General features: G+C 37.6%; 1 protein-coding gene across 1 annotated transcript in view; it reads right to left on the bottom strand.

Moving 5' to 3' along the window:
* Positions 1-22510, bottom strand: part of LOC129630640 (uncharacterized) — a 58565-nt gene that overhangs the window by 18002 nt on the left and 18053 nt on the right. Inside the window, exons 5-6 of the mRNA XM_055551146.1 lie at positions 12692-13709; positions 524-589 (exon numbers count right to left, since the gene is read on the bottom strand). Of these exons, the coding sequence (XP_055407121.1) occupies positions 524-589; positions 12692-13709 (1084 nt within the window). The remainder of the gene's footprint in view (positions 1-523; positions 590-12691; positions 13710-22510) is intronic.

Genomic DNA, 22510 nt, shown 5'->3' with positions numbered 1-22510 from the left:
CCCCCAACTTCAGATGCCAGTTGCAAGTCCAGGTTATCACCTGTGCCTTGGACCAACTAGTTATAGATTGGAGGTTCCAGCAACCCGCTCCCTGGGTTTGGTTCACTTACTAGAGGGGCTAACAAAACTCATAGGAACATTTTACTTACTGGATTACTGGTTTATTATAAAATGATATAACTCGAACAGCCAGGTGGAAGAGATGAACAGGGCAAGGCATAGGGAAAGGGCAGAGTTTACATGCCCTCGCTGAACTCCCAAATGTTCTTGCCCACTACTATCCCTGAGTTTCTACATTTTCACACAATTGGAAGCTCTCTGAACCCCATCCTTTTGGGTTTTTATGGAAGTCTCATTACATGGGCATGGTTGATTAAGTCATTCGCCACTGGTGATTGATCCAACTTCCAGCCCTCCTCCCCTCCCTGGAGGTCAGGGTTGTGGGACTGAAAGTTCCAGCCCTCTAATCACATGGTTGGCTCTGGAAACCAGCCTCCAGCCTTAGGTGTAGTCCATAAGTTACCTCATTAACACAGCAAGAGATGTCTTGATCACCCTCATTACAGGATATTCCAACGGTTTTAGAGATCTGTACCAGAAACAGGAAGAAGACCAAACATATATTTATTACAAATCACAATATTACACTTATTCTCCATCATCATTGTTGCCATGAGCAGATGGATTCTGAGTACAAAGTGCTCTGAGAAACACTAGGGAAGTGCTGGCACAAAAAAGGCCATGTGAGGACACAGTGAGAAGGTGGCCATCTGCAAACCAAGGAGAGAGGCAGGAAACACTTGCTGACATCTTGATCTTGGCCTATTAGCAACCAGAACTGTGAGAAAATAAATTTCTGTTGCTTAAGCCACCCAGTCTGTGGTAATTTGTTATGACAGCCCTAGCAAACTAATACAAATGGTACCCTTATGAACCCCCAAAAAGAGCAGGTGGGAGGGACTTCCTTGGTGGTACAGTGGTTGACAATTTAACTTCCAATGCAGGGTCCAATCTCTGGTCATGGAACTAGATCTCACATGCCATGGGGAAACTAAGCCTACAAGTTGCAATGAAGATTCCTCAAGGCTAAAACTACCAAAAATAAATAAATAAATAAATATTTTTTAAAAAGCAAGTGGGAAAAAAAATCATTGCAATACCTGTATGGTGAATCTGTGCATCTGTGAAGAAGGAAGCCAAGAGAAATAACCGGACATCTGAAGCAATATGAAAACAAGAGAACACCAAAGCAGATATTCACTGGAAAGCACAGTGGCCCAAGCTGACAACAAAAACTGAAACAGGATGGAGCTTTGCCTGCACCAATGGGAGTGAAGTGCAAGTGGTCCATGAAGGAAGCTCCGAAGGGGCTCATGAAGTCCTGTCTGTGAGAGCTCTCAAAGTAGACAGCCCAAATTTTTTTTCCAGGAGAAAGTTCCTCCCTGAGGAAAAAACACAAGAATGGAATCATAAGAGTCAGAAAGCCATTATGTGTGTGTGTGTGTGTGTGTGAACATATATGTGTATATGTATATATCATATGTTGTTTAGTCACTAAGTCATGTCCAACTTTTTGTGACTCCATGACTGCAGCACACCAGGCTTCCCTGTTCTCCAGTATCTCCCAGAGTTTGCTCAAATTCATGTCCATTGAATTGGTGATTCCATCTAACCATCTCATCCTTGGCCGTTCCCTTCTCCTGCCCTCAATCTTTCCCAAAGCGGGGTCTTTTCCAATGAGTCAGCTCTTCACATCAGGTGGCCAAGGTGTGGCCCAGGAGAAATATCAACAACCTCAGATATGCAGATGATACCACTCTAATGGCAGAAAGTGAAGAGGAACTAGAGAGCCGTAAAAGAAGAAAGTGGGAAAAGCTAGCTTAAAACTCAATATTCAAAAAACTAAGATCATGGCATCCGGTCCTATCACTTCATACAAATAGAATGGGAAAAAGTGGAAGCTGTGACAGATTTTATTTTCTTGAGCTCCAGAATCACTGTGGACAGTGACTGTGGCCATGAAATTAAAAGACACTTGCTCCTTAGAAGGAAAGCTATGACAAACCCAAACAGTGTATTAAAAAGCAGAGACATTACTTTGCTGCCAAAGGTCCTTATAGTCAAAGCTGTGGTTTTTCCAGTAGTCATGTACAGTTGTGAGAGCTGGACCATAAAGAAGGCTGAGCATCAAAGAACTGATGCTTTTGAACTGTGGTTCTGGAGAAGACTCTTGAGAATCCTTCGAACTGCAAGGAGATCAAACCAGTCAATCCTAAAGGAAATCAACCCTGAATATTCACTGGAAGGACTGATGCTGAAGCTCCAATACTTTGGCTACCTGATGTGAACAGCAGCTGACTCATTGGGAAGAACTCTGATTCTGGGAAAGACTGAGGGCAAAAGGAGAAGCGGGCGACAGAGGATGAGATGGTTAGATAACATCACAGAGTCAATGGACATGAACTTGAGCAAACTCCGGGAGACAGAAGGATGGGGAGCCAGGAGTGCTATAGTCCATGGGGTCCCAAAGAGTTGGACGTGACTGAGGGACTGAACAACAAGAACAGATAGAACTGGAGTTGCAATTAAATTTCAAAATTAGAAGAAACAATGAATGAACAGTTTCCAAAGATGATGACAGTCTTTAATCCACCAACTCAAATTGTCTAACCTAGATCTATTATGGAAAAACTGTGTAAAATCAAAGACAATGAGAAAATCTTTTTTAAAAAAAGCAAACAAAAAGATAAATTGCATTCATATTAGCCAATAGACTAATAGCTGACTTTTCACAGCAGCAATGGAAGTTAGGAGAGTGGAATGATGGCTGAAATAAAATAATAATGAGATATAGGGGAAATGATCCCAGATGGTAGTGCTGAGAAACAAGAATGAATGAAAAGCAATTTAGGAATTACAGGGGCAAATGTAGATGAACATTGACTATAAAAAACTGTTGTCTAGAAGGTTAAAAAAAGATAATAAAATGCAAGACAGCAATAATCTACATTGGGATATGGGTAGATAAATGTAGCTAAAGTACTCTATGTATGGTCTGTTGTCACATGAATGAATAAAGGTATGAATGGTTTTAGACTTTGACAGGTTGAAGTATTCATGTTATTTTCTTAAGTAGCCCTTAAAGTACAGAAATAGTACATAGAATTTCTAATAATAGAGATAAAAAACAATGATAATTTTTAAAATCATGAAGAAAACAAAGAGAAAAAAAGAATATAGAATCAGCAAGATAAACAGAAAAGAACAACGTTAAGATGGCAGATTTAAAGATAAATATATCAGTAATTATACTGAATAAACTGGATCTAATACTCTATTTAAAAGACAAAGATCACTTTGATGTTTGACAGAAAACAATAAGATTCTGTAAAGCAATTCTCCTTCCATTAAAAATAAATACATTAAAAAAAAGACAAAGTGACATTGAATTAAAAAAATGCAACTATATTGTGTTTATAAACACATCTGTAACTTAAGGGCACAAAAAATTTAAATGTATCGTGCAAACAATAAACATGAAAGTTCATGTAACTATACTACTAGCAGACAACCTAAACTTTAAGACAAGATGCATTATTAGAGGTACCTGTTTGTCTGATGTAGTTATCTTGCAAGAGTGTTATTTTTTTGCATGCTCCCCTCCTCTAATATCCAGACCATAAATTACAATCAAATCTCAGCATATTCTGAAAGTCAAACCTAATATCAAAACATTGTCTAAGGATAATGTAGAGAATACATGAGGAAATACTTTCACCAGTGGACACAACAGTGATTCCAATACAATGCAAAGTGGGACTTGTTGCTATTGTTTAATCACTACGTTGTGTCTGACTCTTTTGCAACCCCATGGACTGTAGCCTGCCAGGGTCCTCTGTCCATGGGATTTCCCAGGCAAGAATACTGGAGTGGGTTGCCATTTCCTTCTCCAGGGGATCTTTTCGACCCAGGGTTCAGACCCGTGTCTCCTGCACTGGCAAGCAGATTCTTTACCACAGAGCGCCAAGCAAGCCCAAAGTAAGACTATAACTTGGCTATTTAGAGCTCTCATGACCCTGGAAAACAGACCAAAGGCAGGGGTGGGAAAGGAAGAAGGGTGTAGGTTGGTGTTTGCCAGGCTGGTTGATCCTGGGTCTGAAGGGAAAGACAGATTTGAAATTTCCAAGTGGAACATGGATAGAACCCAAAGATTCCCCTGGGTCAACTCCTACTTCTATTGTTTCCGGTAGTAAAAGTTAATAGAAGACTGTAATAATCAATAAGGATTCAGATCCTTTAAGGAAGGTTTGGGTGTGGGAATTTTCCTGGTGGTCCAGTGGCTAAGACTCCGCAGTCCCAATGCAGGGGGACTGGGTTCCATCCTTGGTCAGGGAACTAGATCCTACATGCCACAACTAAGTTCACCTGCCACAACAAAAGATCCTGCATGCTGCAACAAAGATCGAAGATCCTAAGACCTGGCGCAGCCGAATAAATAATTAAATAAATACATTTTTTAAAAGGGAATGTGTCACAACTATCATTTACAGAGAAGACTGGAGCATCTATCTAATTTATATATAGCTATCTATTATAACTGTGGGGAGAGCTTCCCTGGTAGCTCAGCTGGTAAAGAATCTGCCTGCAACACGGGAAACCTGGGCTTGATCCCTGGGTTGGGAAGAGCCCTTGGAGGAGGGCATGGCAACCCACTCCAGTATTCTTGCCTGGAGAAGCCCCACGGACAGAGGAGCCTGTGGGCTACAGTCCATGGGGTCACAAAGAGTCGGACATGACTGAGCAACTAAGCACAGCACATAATTGTGGAGGCTCGGCAGTAAAGAATCCACCTGCCAGTGCAGGAGACTTGGGTTAGATCCATGGGTCAGGGAGATCCCCTGGAGAAGGAAATGGTTACCTACTCCAGTATTTTCCCCTGGGAAATCCCATGGGCAGAGGAGCTACATGGGCTACAGTGCAAGGAGGAGTCGCAAAAGAGTTCGACAAGACTTAGCGACCGAACAACAACAATATATTATGATTACACTTCTTTTTTACTCTTTTTCCTCTATGTAAGTTGTTACAACCTCCACAAAATTTACAGAATGTCTACAAAGAGATCCTGACAGATAGATAGGCGGTAGAGACTTTACCCAGCACATTTTCGGTTGAATGGGAAATGGCTATATTAAGTGAAGTTTTCCTTTTCAGCTGTGGGAAGAATTATGCATGATTAACAGGATGCCAACTTGTAAACACTGGCCACTTGTTTGGCTGCCCAGTTCATGTGCACACTTGCTCTGATGGGAAACATCCATCTTTAAGAAGTAGGGGCTTTGTCACAAACTGAAAATGTGTCTCAGCCTCCACAGCAGCCAATGCACAGGGAAGGAACCTAGGATTCGACATTTAAACACATCCCCCTCAAAACAGCAAGCTCTTGGTACAGAGGAACAAGGGCTGTGAAAATTCTATCTGGGTGATGGGGAACCTGCGGTACCCAGGTGGCAGTAGCAGAAACACCCAGAGCCCAGCATCCATGGTGTCAGTGGTGTACGCTGAGGATTCTGTATACAGCAGCACCAGTGGCGACCTCACTACACAAGTTCTGTGTTATCATTTGGAGCATTTTGCTTCTGGCTCTGTATCTCTGTTCTTCAGCATTCTAAGATTTTTTTTTTTTTTTTTTTTTTTAGCATTCTAAGATTTTCCATGAGCAACTCAATGTCATCTGAATGAATTCCTTATCTATTCCAGTTAATAAAATGTAGAACATATTTACTGTAAATGGTATGTTTCCATTAACATTATAGAAATAAAACAAATATGGCTATGGAAAAATTTTTTGTGGGTGAGAATTGACTATAACTTTCTCCTCCTGATTTCTGGACAGACTGAGTAATACAGCACTTTTGTTGGTAATGCTTTATTTGAAAGTGGCAGCCTGAATTAGGAGTTAAAATGCACATTCTAATACTTCATTCAAACCCTAGATACTGGGACATATACCAGCAAAGGAATGGGTCTGCAGGGTCTCTCTGCATAGGGAATCACAGCCTGCCCCAGGAAATATGAGAAATTCAGAGTCAAATAAAGGGAGGCAATTTATGTGCTTTAACAGATTTCACCAAGGTAACAAATCTTTCTTTTATAACACACAAGCACTGGGATGAAAACAGGAAGCAGAAATAATCCTCAAAATCCAACTCTTCAATCTGTAATAATGGGAAAATCTGGTTAAAAAGTCCTGCTCAAAATCCACCATGATCAGGTCTACATAAAATAAGAAAATAAAAAGGTGTAATAGTATGAGATGGCTATATACTTTATCTGCACATTATAGAAGGTCAAAAGAATCTAACACTTTATAATCAATACCTGAATAAAATATGTCAAGACTTGGACTTCCCTGGTGGTCCAGTGGTTAAGAATCTGCTTGCCAGTGCAGGAGAGCCAGGTTTGATCCCTGATCTGGAAAGATTCCACATGCCTCAGAGCAATTAAGCCTGTGCACCACAACTATTAAACCTGCACTCTAGAACATGTTCTCCTCAATAAGTGAAGTCATCACAGTGAGAAATCCAAGCACCACAACTAATGAGTAGCCCCTACTTGCTGCAACTAGAGAAAGCCCACGTGCAACAGCAAAGACCCAGAACAGCCAAAAATAAATAAAAATAAATAAAATTTTAAAATGTCAGACTTTCAGATATTACTAGCATATTTTAAGGAATATATATTTTATGTACATTATAAAAATATTAGAGAAGGATGAACAGCTGTCAAAGAAATTTCAAGACATACATATATTAATGAATATCCATTCAGTGTCAGTTGTGCACTGGTTTGGGATATCTGTATTTATTTATTTGGCTGCACCAGGTCTTAGTTGTAGCACAAGGGACCTTTAGTTGCAGTACGTGGGATCTAGTTCCCTGACCAGGGATTGAACCCAGGTCTTATGCATTGGGAGCACAGAGTCTTAGTGACTAGACCACCAGGGAAGTCTCAGGCATACTCTGTATTTAAACTTAATAATCCCAGTGATATTTTTTACTGGATTTAAAAAATTTCTAAATTCCAATGAAGAAATATTTGTATTTTCAAATAAAAACTATGTGTTTATATATATGTATTTTTATTTACAAATAATATTTCTAAATCAAAGGTTGCTGGTAAACAGATCTGAGGTTATGAGCATTTAACATATGATAGATAGTATTTTAATTCAGAAGATGAATAGTTGAATAATTGTTTCTGGTATAACTGGTTTTATTTCTGCATGTAAACAAAGGTGACATACTATGTCATACCATATAATCAATCCAGATGGATCAATTAAATCTGTGTGTGTGTGTGTGTGTGTGTGTGTGTGTTTAGTCGCTAAGCCGTGTCTGACTCTTTGCGACCCCATGGAGACTGCAGCATGCCAGGCTTCCCTGTCCTTCACTGTCTCCCAGAGTTTGCTCAAACTCATGTCCACTGTGTGTGTACATAAAACATATATGAAAAACTTCACTTTTTTCCTTTATCCTCTTGCCCTCTGAAATTTTCTATAAGTAATACTTTTCTAAGAAACATATTTGGAAATATTTTTGGGAAACCTACTTTATAGAAATAAAATAAATAGACAAGAATATAACATGTGACTGTTTATTGCAGCACTAATTTTAAATGGAAAAGAAGAGACAATCTGAAATATCACAACTGGGAAAATACTGTAGTTGAATGGGTATCAGTACAAGCAGACTGTGGAATATACTACAACCATTAAAACAACTAAGTTCAGTCATCATTTACTGACTCAAAAGAAAATCCAAAATGTACAGCTGAATGTAAAAAAGAAAATTACAGAGAAATGTATACATAAAGTATCATCCACTTTTTGGGCAAAAAATATACTAAAATAATTTGTGTTAACGTTTAAGCGTGAAGAAATATATGGGGGAGATACATGAGGTGCAGACATAACTCAGAAGGAAATGGACACAGGAGGGAGTGAGGAATGGAGAGAAGCAGAGATACTAAGTTTTTTTTTTTTATTGGCATTGTTTCATTGGTTTTGGTGCAAATGCATTACTTCTGTAATTTTACTAATAGAAGAGGAACTCAATAAATGACTTAAAATACGCACACTAAAGAATATAAAATTTCACTTACTTTTCATTTTTTTTGTTGTTGTTTAGTCACTCAGTTGTGTCAGACTTTTGGCTAACTTTTGGATTGTAGCCTCAGGCTCCTCTGTCCATGGGATTTCCCAGGCAGGAATACTGAGTGGGTTGCCATTTCCTTCTCCAGGGGATGTTCCCGACCCAGAGATCAAACCTGAGTCTCCTGCTTGGCAGGAAGATTCTTTACCACTGAGCTACCAAGAAGCAAGCCCCAGTTCTCATTTTAGCATAATGCAAAACATTAGAACAAAATAGCCTCATCTTTACTATAATTCTTCCATCTGCATGTATGTTGCTCACTCTAACTTATCTCAAATTGATTATGAAATATTTTACTTCTTCATGCCTGGTAAAAATAAAGTAGCTCAATGTTTTGTCCTCTAACGTGGGACCTAAGAAAAAAGGAGAGTGGGGCATGAAAGGACAGAGCTGTAGTAACTTTGGACATATGGATTTCCCTTCCACAGAATGGTACCATCCAAATGTAGGAAGCTGCTTGTTGAGTGTGAAAATTGAAGCACAGGAAAGACTTATTGCAAAACACTAACCTAACCTTTGGAGAAGGCAATGGCACCCCACTCCAGTACTCTTGCCTGGAAAATCCCATGGGCGGAGGAGCCTGGTAGGCCACAGTCCATGGGGTTGCTAAGAGTAGGACACGACTGAGCAACTTCACTTTCACTTTTCACTTTCATGCATTGGAGAAGGAAATGGCAACCCACTCTAGTGTTCTTGCCTGGAGAATCCCAGGGACAGGGGAGCCTGGTGGGCTGCTGTCTATGGGGTCGCACAGAGTTGGACACAGCTGAAGTGACTTAGCAGCAACCTAATGTTGGGGTGGGTGTTGTGGCCGACTCTTTGGGATCCTTTGGACTCTTGCCCTCCAGCCTCCTCTGTCCATGGGATTTTCCAGGCAAGAATACTGGAGTGGGTTGCCATTTCCTCCTCCAGGGGGATCTTCCTGACCCAGGGATTGAACCCATGTCTACTGTCTCCTGCATTGCAGGCAGATTCTTTACCACTGAGCCACTGGGAAAGCCTTCAACCTAACCCTAAACAAAGCTAAATTATGGGACACTTTTAAACTTCAGAATTTCTTAAGAAAATTTAATAGGCTTCCACACTATAGTGGCAGAGATGAGTAGTTGCAACAGAAACAGTATGACCTACAAAGGGTAAAATATTTACTTTCTGGCTCTTTACATAAAGTTTGCTGACTCTTGGTCTAAAACACAATACAAAATTCTAGTGACATATTTGCTAAGCTAGTGCAAAATAGTGATGACCTGGCTATTTTTCTTCTGAATAGGTTAACTCTTTATTTTTAATTGTGTGTGTGTGTGTGTGTGTGTGTGTGTGTGTGTGTGTGTATAGAATAGGATAACAATGTATAAAATATATCCTATTTTTTAACTGACATGATGGCAAGAATAAAAAAAACTGCATGTGGAAAATATGGGACTGAATCAAGTCCTTAATAAATCTTTCCATCTGGAGCTTATCAGCTTTATCTCTTGAAATATTTTCCACATCTAAGAAATGATGGGTAAATTATCTTGTATTTTACTATTCCCTTGCCCTCCCTCCACTAAATTTCCTTGGGGCTAAGAGATTTGCACTATAAAAAACTCCTCTTGTGAGCCTTTTGCAGTCACTGTTCTAGTGTCCAGAACAGAAGTAACCTATGAGTCACTTGCTACTTGGAGAGTCAATGTATCTTCTTTGGTCCACACCATGTTCTAAAAAACAAAAACAAAAAACCCCTCAGCTGCCATTTAAAAAACCAAGGGCTATCACACACGGAAAAAAAGCTATATTTCTGGATTGTCCCCCAAAGTCAGAAGAGCTGGCAAAACAAGGGCTGCATTTTCTTATAGCACTTTTTAGCTAGAACTGGACACTGCAGAGTCTCTTCAGTTACTGTCCCAACCCAAGTTCATTCCTGTTATTCATTTAATAGATACCAGTGGTAAATCAGCCTGCCAATGCAGGAGACACAGGTTCAATCCCTTGGTCAAGAAAACCCCTGGAGAAGCAAATGGCAATCCGCTCCAGTATTCTTGGCTGGGAAATCCCATGGACAGAGGAGCCTGGTGGGCTACAGTCCATGGGGTCGCAGTCGGATACGACCTAGAGACTGAACAACAAAAGTTTATTTTTTCTTAGTATGCTTGTATACATCTTCATGGATCACCCTGATAAAATGGCTTCCTTGTTTGTGTCCTCCTAATCCATTCCTAACATTAGGATTATATTAAAGTATGTTATGTCTACTTCTATATAACAAATAGTTCCTTGCTCAAGTTTTGCCTCTTCTCAAGAAAACATTGTTAAGTATGCATGGTGATCGATATTAACTAAACTTATTATGGTGGTCATTTTCCAATATATAGGCTTCCCTGGTGGCTCAGACAGTAAAGAATCCTCCTGCAACGTGTGAGATGAAGGTTTGATCTCTGGGTTGGGAAGATCCCCTGGAAAAGGGAATAGTTAGTCATTCCAGTATTCTTGCCTGGGGAATCATATGGAGAGAGTCTGGAGGCCTATAGCCCATGAGATTGCAAAGAGCAGGACATGTCTGAGCAACTAACACACTGTTCCCAATATATACAAATACCAGAGCACTATGTTGTACACCTGAAACTAATGTAATATTGATGTCATTTATACCCCAATTTTTTTTACAAAAAGTTGCACCTGGAAAGAAACTGGGTTTGATGATTCCTTAATAATGGCTACTATGCTGTTGTTTAGTTGCTCAGTCATGTCCAGCTCTTTGTGCCACCACAGACTGTAGCCTGCCAGACTCCTCTGTCCATGGATTTCCCAGGCAAGGATACCAGAGTGGGTTGCCTTTTCCTTCTCCAAGGGATCTTCTCAACCCAGGGGCTGAACCTTCATCTCCTGCACTACATGCAGATTCTTCACCACTGAGCCACCAGGGAAGCTACTGTAACTCACACTAAATTTCCCCTTTTATCTTTTTATAAGAGTTTCCCGAGAGTTCTAATTCCCTGTGTCAATACTGGTAATTTTTATTTTTGTAAAAAATTTGGTTTAGGTTTTCAAATGTATTGGAAGCACTGTATTCAGTGTAACATTTAAAATTGGTAACTGTAAAGCTTCTCTTTATATGTATGCATATCTATTTTCAAACATAGGGCTGTTTGTCTTTTCATACTTTTTCACCAGTGTCAGCAATGTTTGTCTATATTATTGTCTGTCTTTACATTAGCTATTTTTTAATGTAGTAGAAAGGATACCAGTCTGAATACACAGCCTTTGCTACTCATTACACATATTACTTTCTGCACCAACACCCAGGATTAATTCATGTTCCACAGGAAGTAAATGATAGAAAATTCCTTAATTCATGACCCTCAATAGGTCAATTATATATCCTGTCTGATGTTGAGTATGGTCTGTACAAACAGTTGCTTTTCAACATATAATACTAGTAAAGTGATAATGATGAATACAATTAACAACAGTCTGTATTATAGGACAGGCACAATTCTAAGCACTTTGTGTGTCTTTATTTGATCCTCACACAGAATTCTGAGGTAGGTATTATAATTATCCCCATTTTTATCATTTCTACCGAGAAATATATGTATAGAAACATAGGAAAATGCTCAGGAAGAATAAATACTAAACAAATAAAGACTATCCTTTAGGAAGCAATATGGGAACAAGGATAGTGTCAAAGGTCTTATTTGTAATGTTTTAATCTATTATAGGCAAAATATAGATGCATTATTTCAGCAATTAAAATAAGACATGATACAAAAATATGTCTAGGGAGAATGTGCACCAGGGCACTGTGTATTAATGGCAAAAACTGGAGGAAATGACAATGTCTATCAATAGGGACTTGATGATATGACATTATAGCAACACAAGCAAACAGCAAAAGGATAGTAAAGGATCTCCATTTACTGGGTGGTAAGTTATTCATGAATGTTTTATAAGAAAAGTCTAAGTTTTGTAAAGAGTAAAAAGAGTAAGCCATCTTCAAAAATAAAGAGGTCATTTCTCTTGGGTATTAAAAGTATCTTAAAAATAAAAGGTATTTTACCAACTATGCTGTAAACAGATGGACTTTACAGTCATGTAAATTTTAATGGATTAAAAGATTGAGAATATAACAACTATAGGAAAAATGGGGGGAATATGAAAATTACAGGATTACATTTCTGTATGTATTCTCTGATGTTTAAGATAAGGTTAGAAAGATGCACGAAGTGCTCTTGTCATTTTGAATATTTACTAGACTGAGAAGTAGATTTTATTAAAAGGCCTTCCAAAATGTATTCTACTCATAGGGTATTTCTCCTACATGATTTTTCTTGGGCTGAACAAGCTGTAGTCAACAAATAAGATGTTTCTATCTTATTCTATTTAGAGGGATTAATATTAAGATAAATTCTCTTTTGTTGAGTAGTTGATGTTAAATAGTTTTGAGCTGTAAACAGAAGCCTTCGCACACATTTTGTATATTCTGTGTTTATCACCAGTACAAATTTTGATGTTGAACCAGTTGTGAGTCATAATTAAAGGTCTTTGCACATTCCCTATATTCATAGGCCTTCTCACTAGTATGAATTCTATGATGACTAGTAAGTTGTGAACTCTGAGAATAGGCTTTCCCACATATCTTACATTCATAGGGCTTCTCACCAGTATGAATTCTCTGATGTCGAGTAAGGTCTGAGCCAGAACGAAAAGCCTTTTCACATTCCTTACATTCGTAGGGTTTCTCACCCGTGTGGATTCTCTGATGTTTAATAAGTTGCGAGCTTTGACTAAAGGCATTCCCACATATCTTACATTCATAGGGTTTCTCCCCTGTATGAATTCTCTGATGTTGAGTAAAGTTTGAGCCACTGCTGAAGGCCTTCCCACATTCTTTACATTCATAGGGCTTCTCACCAGTGTGAATTCTCTGATGTCGAGCGAAGTTGGAGCCACTGCTGAAGGCCTTCCCGCACTCCTTACATTCATAGGGTTTCTCACCAGTGTGAATTCTGTGATGTCGGGTAAGGTCTGAGCCACAAATAAAGGTTTTTCCACACTCCTTACATTCAAACGGTTTCTTACCAGAATGAATTTTCTGATGATGACTGAGTCTTGAGGGATGTCTAAAGGCCTTTCCACATTCCTTACACTCATAGGGTTTCTCAACAGTATGGATGATCTGATGTGTGGTAAGCTGTGAGTCATGTCTGAAGGTTTTCCTATATTCCTTAGTTGCACAGTATTTCTCTTTATTATTATTCATGATTTGCTGTAATGTAAAGGATGGATGTTGACTAAAAGTAGGCATGCCTTCATGGGTGAATATCAGTTGACTGAAATGTCCCTCCTGAGAGCCATGTTGTTTCTCAAACTGGCCATTACATTCCCATTCATCTCTGAAACTGGAGCACTGAAGGTCGTGTCTTGTAAGTCTGTCCATTAACTCCCACTGGGCTGACTCTATTTCATAAATTTCCTTCTTCAGAAATAATTTCTTGGTCTCACATCTTGACTCCAGGACTGAAAGAAAAGATGAAAGCAATCACTCACATTTTCCTTGTTTGGAGAAATAAAAACTTCAATTAAAATGAAAGAAACTAAACTGAATTTTTTAAACCTGGATGAGAAAGAAAGAGTGAGGAGAGATGACATAGTAAGATAAAGGTAGGAAGTAAGTCTGGTTTCTAAATGTTGCTATATATCAGAATTATTTAGGGGAGGTTTCTAAATACACAGATGCCTTAAACTTCCTTGTTACAGGATGACTCTAATCATACATACACACACACAAAATCTCACAGCATACACAAACACGCATATAAGAACATCCCACAGCATGAACTATAAAGGAAAGGAAATGATCGTACCTATTTTTTTTGGTAAACAGTCATTTATTTGGATTCATAGTTTTACAAAGGGAATTCTCTCCCACTTTGTAGTAGACAAAAAATTCAGTCACATTTAGATTGTTATATAGGTCAGTCTTTTGCAGGGAGATGTTTAAGAATACAGTATATAAATTTAAAAGGCTATAAAGTTACCACAAAAATAACAAAACTGCCTCATCATTCTACTTCTCTATTCTTCCTGCCTCTGTACGCTTGGATCAGAGACTGTTGTCTTATCACTCAAAAAAGTGTCAAGAATAATGGCCAGCAGCTTAGGTTGAGTGAGTAAGATTACAGCCAGAGATTAAAAGAACACACATCCATGTTGCTGTTCAGTCGCTCAGTCGAGTTCAACTCTTGCGACCCCAGGGACTGTAGCCTGCCAGGTTCCTCTGAACATGGAGCTTCCTAGGCAAGAATACTGGAGTGGGATCATATCTACTTAATAGAGTTGTTGTCAGCATATATATATATATATATATATTTTTTTTTTTTTTTTTTGGCCACCGCATGGTATGTGGGATCTTAAATTCCCGCCCAAGGATGGAACTCTAGGCTTAATCACTGGACCACCAGGGAAGTCCTGTTGTCAGGATTAAATGAACATGTCTAAGGAAAAATGTCCAGGGGCTGGCAAACTATGGACTTCAGCCCTGCAATAATTTTCTAACTGGAACAGAGTCACACTTATTTATGTATTATCTATGACTGTTTATGAGTTCTGGTTGCAACAGAGACCATATTGACTGCAAATCTAAAATATTTACTATCTAGCCCTTTAAGAAGAAGTTTGCCAGACCCTGCTTAGTTCTGTGTTGTCCACTGCAGTAGCCACTAGCACATGTCTATTTAAATTTAATATAATTAAAATTAAAAATTCTAATTCAGTTCCTCCGTGGCACTACCCACATATGAAGTGTTCAACAGCCAAATGTGTCTAGTGTCTACCATACTGGAAATCAGAAACATAAGACACTTCTACCATCACTGAAAAATTCTAGATTAAGTAACTAGAGCCTTAGTTTCTCTTTAATCAATGATAGGGAAATAGAAGGTACCAATCCAGACAGGAGAATACCTTAAGAAAAGTCAAGTACTGAATGAACCTAGCATGAGTTCATTATACTATATGAGTATATATGAGTTCATATATACTATAGGGAAGATATTTTTGTAGCTGGACATGGTATATGTTGGGGGTCTGATGACAATACTAGGCCTTGGAATTCTGTGATTCTGAACTGTGGGAGAAAAAGGAGAGGACTTAACAAGTGTACAAGCACTTAGTAGTGATGACCGACGGACAGGAAGGGTATCTGTAGGTTCAAAGATAAGGGAAAAGAACATAATGGGAGGCAGTGTATTGCTATTGAAAGAACAGAGGTATAAGATGAATTCTGAACTCAGACTCAGTTAATTACCCGCTTTGTTTTCTTGGACACATTAGTTCATCTTTCTGAGCCCCCAATAGTCTGTCTATATGATAGAAATAACTAACTCTTATGATCATTTTGAGGACTAGGAATACTATATGAAAAAATATTTGGTGTAAAATACATATTTAGCATTTGGGAGGTAATATTATGGAAGGATTTTCATACAAAAATGGAGATGTTGGCAAGTGAAATGTTTTGAAGACCACACTATTGATCCAGAGAGAAAATTTCAAGTAAAAAAAGTGAAGATCATTCTAGCACCATCTTCTTCCTCTCATGTAATTATTTAGCAAATACTGTCTAATTTTGCCCCATGTATATCCTAAACTCTTCCCTTTATATACAATATAACATGTAATATGAAATAGCTCTTTCTTGGACTACTAGAATACCCTCTTACCTACTTCCCCCAACTTGAGCTTTGTAATCCTGATTTTGTAATCTTGAATCCATGTCACTAGAATTGCATTATCCTGCCACTGTTCTGCTTAAAATTCTTTGATGGTTACATTGCTCTCACAATAAAAGCCAAACTCCTGAATATGGTTTACAAAGCTTTGAATGATCTGGCTCCTGCCTGCCTTTCAACCAAATCTCACTCACCCTATTCCATTTTGGTTTCTAAGCTTCATTCACACTGGCCCTATTTAGTAGTTCTTCAAGTGCCCCTAGCTATTAGTCTCTATTTAGACCTTTCTAGGTCTTTTTTCTTATGTTTGGAGGTATTTTCTTTTACTCTTGATAATTATTGTTATCAACTTGGCCTTGATAACTATTATTCATTTTTCAAATCTCTACTTAAAGGTCATACTTTCCAAATCTCTACTTAAAGGCCTCCTATGATCCTCTGATCAAATTACGTTGTTGTTTAGTTGCTAAGTTGTGTCTGACTCTATGCGACCCTGTAGACTATTTGTAGCCCACCAGGCTCTTCTATCCATAGGATTCTCCAGGAAAGAATACTGGAGTGGGTTGGCATTTCCTTTTCCAGGGGATCTTCCCGACCCAGGGATCAAACCTGCATCTCTTGCATTGGCAAGTGAGCCACCAGGGAAGCCCAAATAGGCCTTGAGTCACTAGCTATTTCAGGAGAATATTGAACATCAGAGCTTAAAATAAACAGAAAATAAGAACTCAGGAGAGACAACAAAGGGGAAAAAAAATGCCAAAATTCAGAAAACCTATGCTTCTAAAAATAATATTATATGACAGTCCCATAAGAGAGTGATGCTAGGAAAAGAAATACTGAAAGAAGAATTTCTTTCTTTGTATTTTATAAAAATACAAAGATGAGAACTTAATAAAACCTCACAGAAAGTATAACATAAAAAGAGAGATGGAAACTGGGGGTGGGGGGAAAGAGCAGATACAAACTACTATATATAAAGGAGATAAACAGCAAGGTATAGCCTAGGGGACTATATTCAATATCCTGTAGTAAAGCATAATGACAAGAATATGAAAAAGAATATGTGTATATATATGAATAACTGACTCACTTCACTGTTTACCAGAAACTAACATAACATTGTGAATCAACTGTACTTCAATTAAAAAAAAAAATTATAGGGGTAGCACAAGAAATTTAAGATCTGAATTATGAGTGTTCAATCATTCAAAAAATTTAATGAGTTCGTATTATGTGTCAGACATGATGGCAAGCACTGGACCTAAAAAGTGATCTATCAAATAGAGGAAAAGAGAAAACAATACGGAACAAACCTTCAACAAAATAATAGTAGAAAATTACACAGAGTTTTAGTTCCAGAATGAGTGAGTGTCTAGCCAAACGAAAAAAAAAAATCAGTATGATACCTCAACATGAAATATTAGAACATCACAAATAAATAATAAATGTAAAAAGCTTCCAAAGAGTTTAAATACACCACTTAAAAGAATTAAGAACCTGAATTGGTTTTGGACTTCTCAATAACACTAGATACTAGAAGATTTTAGAAATCCTTGGAGCAATGCCTTCAAAAAGTTGAAGTCACTTGTTCAACCTAAATTGATATTTCTAGTCAAATTATCAATCAAATTATGAGGGTGAAATGAAAACATTTTTATTCTTGCAGGGATTCAGAAAATATACTTTCTATTTACTTCTTTTGCATTCTTTCCTTGGTTGCTTTTTGCTTCAGAATAGTAAGAAAACAGGGCTTCTCTGGTGGACTAGTGGTTAAGAAACTGCCTTGCAATGCAAGGGACACAGGTTAGATCCCTGGTTTGGGAAGATCCCACATGTCCCAGAGCAACTAAGCCAGTGCACTGCAACTACTGAGCCCACGTGCTGCAATTACTGAAGCCTGTCCACTAGCACCTGCGCTCTACAACGAGAAGCCACTGCAATGAGAAGTCCCTGCACCGCAACGAAGAGTAGCCCCACTCTTAGCAACCAGAAAAAGCCTGTGCACAGGAACAAAGAACTACTACAGTCAAAAAATAAAATAAATCTTAAAAAAAGAATAGTAAAAAACAAATCAAGAAAAAGGAAGGCAGGAGATCCAACAGACTAGGTATAGACAAGAATCCAAGGTATGCAAATACAGAAGAGAATCAAAATGAATTCAAAGGGGAGGAGTTAAGGGAATCAATGGGATGATCCTAAGGAATCCACTGGATGACAATAAAGGGAAACTCTAAAATAACAGCTGTGTTACACCACACCTGGGGAAGAAGAACAGAGGATTAGAGGAGGGATGTCTCAGTTAAAAAACAAACCATAGCTACCTGATGTGTCTGAAAAGAGATTACTGACAGATAAACAGAAAACTAACCAGTTCTCACTTAAGAGTTTAACTTCATGGAAAAGAAAAGTTGTACAAGGAGTGAAATGTGACTACAGAGCTTGTCAACAAAAAATTTACATAGTTACTAAGCAAACTGAATAATTAAATTGTGATATACTATGTATGGAGAATAAGGGAAGAGGGTTTAAAGTAAGACAAATCTTCAAATTCCCCAGTGAAAAGTCAATCATTACTAAAACTAGAATGAACTCTTGAAAAAAAGATTTTCAGAAGAGAAAGAATAGAAATGGTAACTGAAAGAAAAAAAAGAAAAGATGATAGGGTCATGGGGTAAGAAAATTATATAGAAAATAAAATAAATGTAAGATATGAGTTCTAGAAGGAGAATATGGTGATGATGCAAAAACAACAGTTAAGACAGATTGCCAGAGTTGAAGAAAACTTAGTAATCAGATGGTTCCTTTCTATGCTGAGCAGGATATAGGAGGAAAGAGTTTTAACTAGATGTATCTTGGTAGAATTTCTGAGGTTCAAAGAAAAAGAAAACTCCATATAAGTAATAACCCAATGGATCAGGTTGTATCCTACTCACGTGTTTGTGTTTGGTATTGCCCCAACAGTTCTCTAAAGTTTTAAATGAGTTACCCGTGTTGATGTTATCAGATTAAATACAGAAATCTGGATTTCTGGCTTTCCTTGAAGGACCAGATTATCAGGCAGCATTACGTCTGTGTTCTCATATGACAGCTGTCTCCTAGACTTAATAAGTGCTCACTCCTTTGAGACAAGGTACGGACTCTCTCTCATTATCTCCAAGTCCCACATGGATGCTAGGCCAGAGTTTCAGTTTCCCTGTACACCTGCAACATTCCTTTTCTTAATTTTTCTTTCATTCCTGAAAGGTTTTTGCTGGCTATGGAATTCTGGGTTGACAGTTCTTTACCAACAAAATACTGTTGCACTTTTGCCGATGTCCATGGTTTATGAAGAGAAATCCAGTTGTTCCACTCATTGTTTCCCTAAAAGTAATGCATTATTTTTATGGTTCTTTCATTTTCTATGGTCCTTTTGGGACTTCAATGATATAAATATGAAAACTCTGTTGTTATCCCACATGTCCCTGAGTCATTCTTTTTCCTTTTTTTCTGGCAGCACTGTGCTGCTTGTGGAATGGTAGTTCCCTAACCAGGGATTGAACCTCGGCCCTCAGCAGTGAGAGCACCTAATCCCAACCAACTACTGGATTGCCAAACAATTCCCCTTGAGTCATTCTTTATTTGATCTTTTTTTCTGTTATTCATATTGCATAACTTCTTTTGGTCTTTCTTCAAGTTCACTAATTTTTCTCTGTTATCTCCATTCTCCTGGTGAGTCTATCCCGTAAGTTTCAAAATTTTAGGCCACTGTATTTTTCAGTTGTAAAATTTTCATTTTATTTATTTTTATTTTATTATTTATTTATTTATTCATTTTATTTTTCATTATACTTATTTTTGGCTGTGCTGGCTCTTTGTTGTTGCTCATGAGCTTTCTCTAGTTGCGGAGTGAGGGCTTCTCATTGCGGTGGCTTCTCTCCTTGCAGCACACAGGCTCATGGTCTCCAGAGTGCAGGCTTATCAGTTGTGGCACATGGGCTCAGCTGTCCCAAGGCATGTGGGATCTTCCTGGACCATGGCTCTAACTGGTGTCGCTTACACTACAAGGCAGATTCTTTTTTTTTTTTTTTTTTGCAAGGCAGATTCTTAACCTCCACCACCAGAGAAGCCCTACATTTCCTTAAATGTATCTTTTTTTTTTCTTTTTTTGCTATTGAGTTAGGATTCTATATATATATTTTAGATATTAACTCCTTGTTAGATACATGATTTGCAAATGTTTTCTCTCATTCAGTAGGCTGCCTTTTCATTTTGCTTATTGCTTCCTTTTCTATACAGATTTTTAGTTTGATGTCATCCTATTTATTTTTGCTTTTGTTGTCTTGGCTTTGGTGTCGTATCCAAAAACTACAAAACTGATGTCAAGGAGCTTTCCCTCTGTTTTCTAGAAGTTTTATGGCTTCAGGTCTCATATTCAAGTCTTTAATCCATATTAAGTTATTTCTGAGTAAGGTGTAACACAGTAGTCCAGTTTTTTCAACAGTACTTATTAAAGACAGTCCTTTGCCCGTTGTATATTTGTAAAGCAGTTATCCTCCAAATAAAAAAAAGTTAAAAAAAAAAATAAACCTGACTATAAGCTCTGAAAAAAAATACCATTCGCTGTAACTCTTCCCCTAAAATGTTCAAAGTGAAGTGACAATTAATAGAACTAAAAAAAAAAAGAGTAAGCCAAGACCCAGCAATTATATTCTTAGGCATACTTCCTTTATATTCTTAGGCATACTTCCTAGCCAATATCTTACATATGCAAATTTAGGTATGTACATATTATTATCTTAGAATTTTATGTTAATTATGTGATACATATATCCTGTTGTACATGTACTATATAAATAACTATACTATTTTTTTTAAATAAAAAACTTAGTGGATAAGTTGAAGAGTCAAAAGGTCATAACTGAAGTATATATTGATGAATCAATACAAATTGATACAAATAATTTTGTGTTTTTTTTGCTCTCATCTTTGCATTTTTTTACATTTTGATTTTATTGGAGTATAGTTGATTTACAATGTTGTGTTAATTTCAGGTGTACAACAAAGTGACTCAGCAAAATGTATACACAGATGTATGTATACATCTATTCATTCTTTTTTAGATTCTTTTCTTATATAGGTTGTCACATAATACTGAGTAGAATTCCCTGCATTATACAGTAGGTCCTTGTTGGTTATCTAGCTTATGTAGAGTAGTATCAAAGTAAGGAATTCTATGTAAAGGCAGCACAAATAGAAAAAGAGATGAAGAATTTAAAACATCAGAGGTGATCCAGATGTTTTATTGTCTGTTTAATAGGAGCTCAAGAGAGAAAAGAGGAAATGGTAGCAAGGAAATGTTTAAAGAGATGACTGCCAAGGATTTCCTCTCACCAGAAAAAGATATAAATTCTTGGATTTAAAAATACAACCAGAAACAAAATATGGAGAAATAAAGGTAACCACACCTGAATGTATTACAGTAAAAATTTAGCCCCTTAGAGGAAAAGTTTATAAAGGAAAAACAATCAGACATCAAGAAGAAAACATAAAAGAGTATCTTCACAATAATAAAAATTTTCTTAAATGGAACAAAAAGTACAGATAGTGTGATTCTGTTTATATATTATAAATCAGATTCAGAAATAGGCCAAGGAAGAATTTCCTACATAAGACCAAGTAAGTGTGAAGCCCAAAACAGAAGACTGATAAATCTGACCAAAATTAAGAACTTTTGTTCACAAAAAGAAACCATAAAGAGCACTAAAAGATAACTCAGAGTGGAAGAAGACATTAACAATTTTTAGAACATGGAATATACTCAATAAGCAAAATATATAAAGAACTCTTACACATCATTAAAAACACAGGCAATCCAACAGAAAAACAGGTAAGAAAGACTTGAACAGGCAATTAGCTAAAGAAGAATTTCAAAAAACCAATGATATGAAAATGTCTTCAAGCTCATCAGTAAAAAGGGAAATGCAAACTAAAACCACACTGAAGTATCACTATATATGTTCAGCAATTGATAAAAATCAAAGTTTGATAATACATTAGGAAGCATAGGCAACAATGGGAGCTCCCATATACTGCTGGTGGATTGTAATCTAGTATAGGCATTAAAGAAAAGTGGAGAACTTCTCTGGTGGCACAGTGGATAGAAATCCACCTGCCAATGCAGGGGACATGGGTTTAATCCCTGGTCAGGGAAGATTCCACATGCTGCAGAAAAGCTAAGCCCATGTGTCACAACTACTGAGCCTGCGCTCCAAGGGCCCAGGAGCTGCAGCTACTTAAGCCCATGCTTTCTAGAAGCCACTGCAATGAGAAGCCCACATAACACAATGAAAAGTAGCCCTTGCTCACCACAACTGGAGAAAGCCTGCACAAAGCAATGAAGACCCAGCACAGGCAAAACTAAGTAACAGTATTAAAACAAAACAAAACCTGAGAACTTAAAAAAAAGTTGAAAACTGGACAAGTAAAGATATGATGCCATGTGATCCATTCATTTCTCTCCTACTCAAATCACATGGAAAATGTTCATAGTAGCAATTTTTAACTGTCAAAAAGTGGAAACAACCTAACTCCCTATGAAAAGTAGAACTG

Source organism: Bubalus kerabau, chromosome 17 (assembly GCF_029407905.1).
Source record: "Bubalus kerabau isolate K-KA32 ecotype Philippines breed swamp buffalo chromosome 17, PCC_UOA_SB_1v2, whole genome shotgun sequence".
NCBI lineage: Eukaryota > Metazoa > Chordata > Mammalia > Artiodactyla > Bovidae > Bubalus > Bubalus kerabau.
Note: the sequence above shows the minus strand (reverse complement) of the source record. Positions and strands in the feature narration are given on the sequence as shown.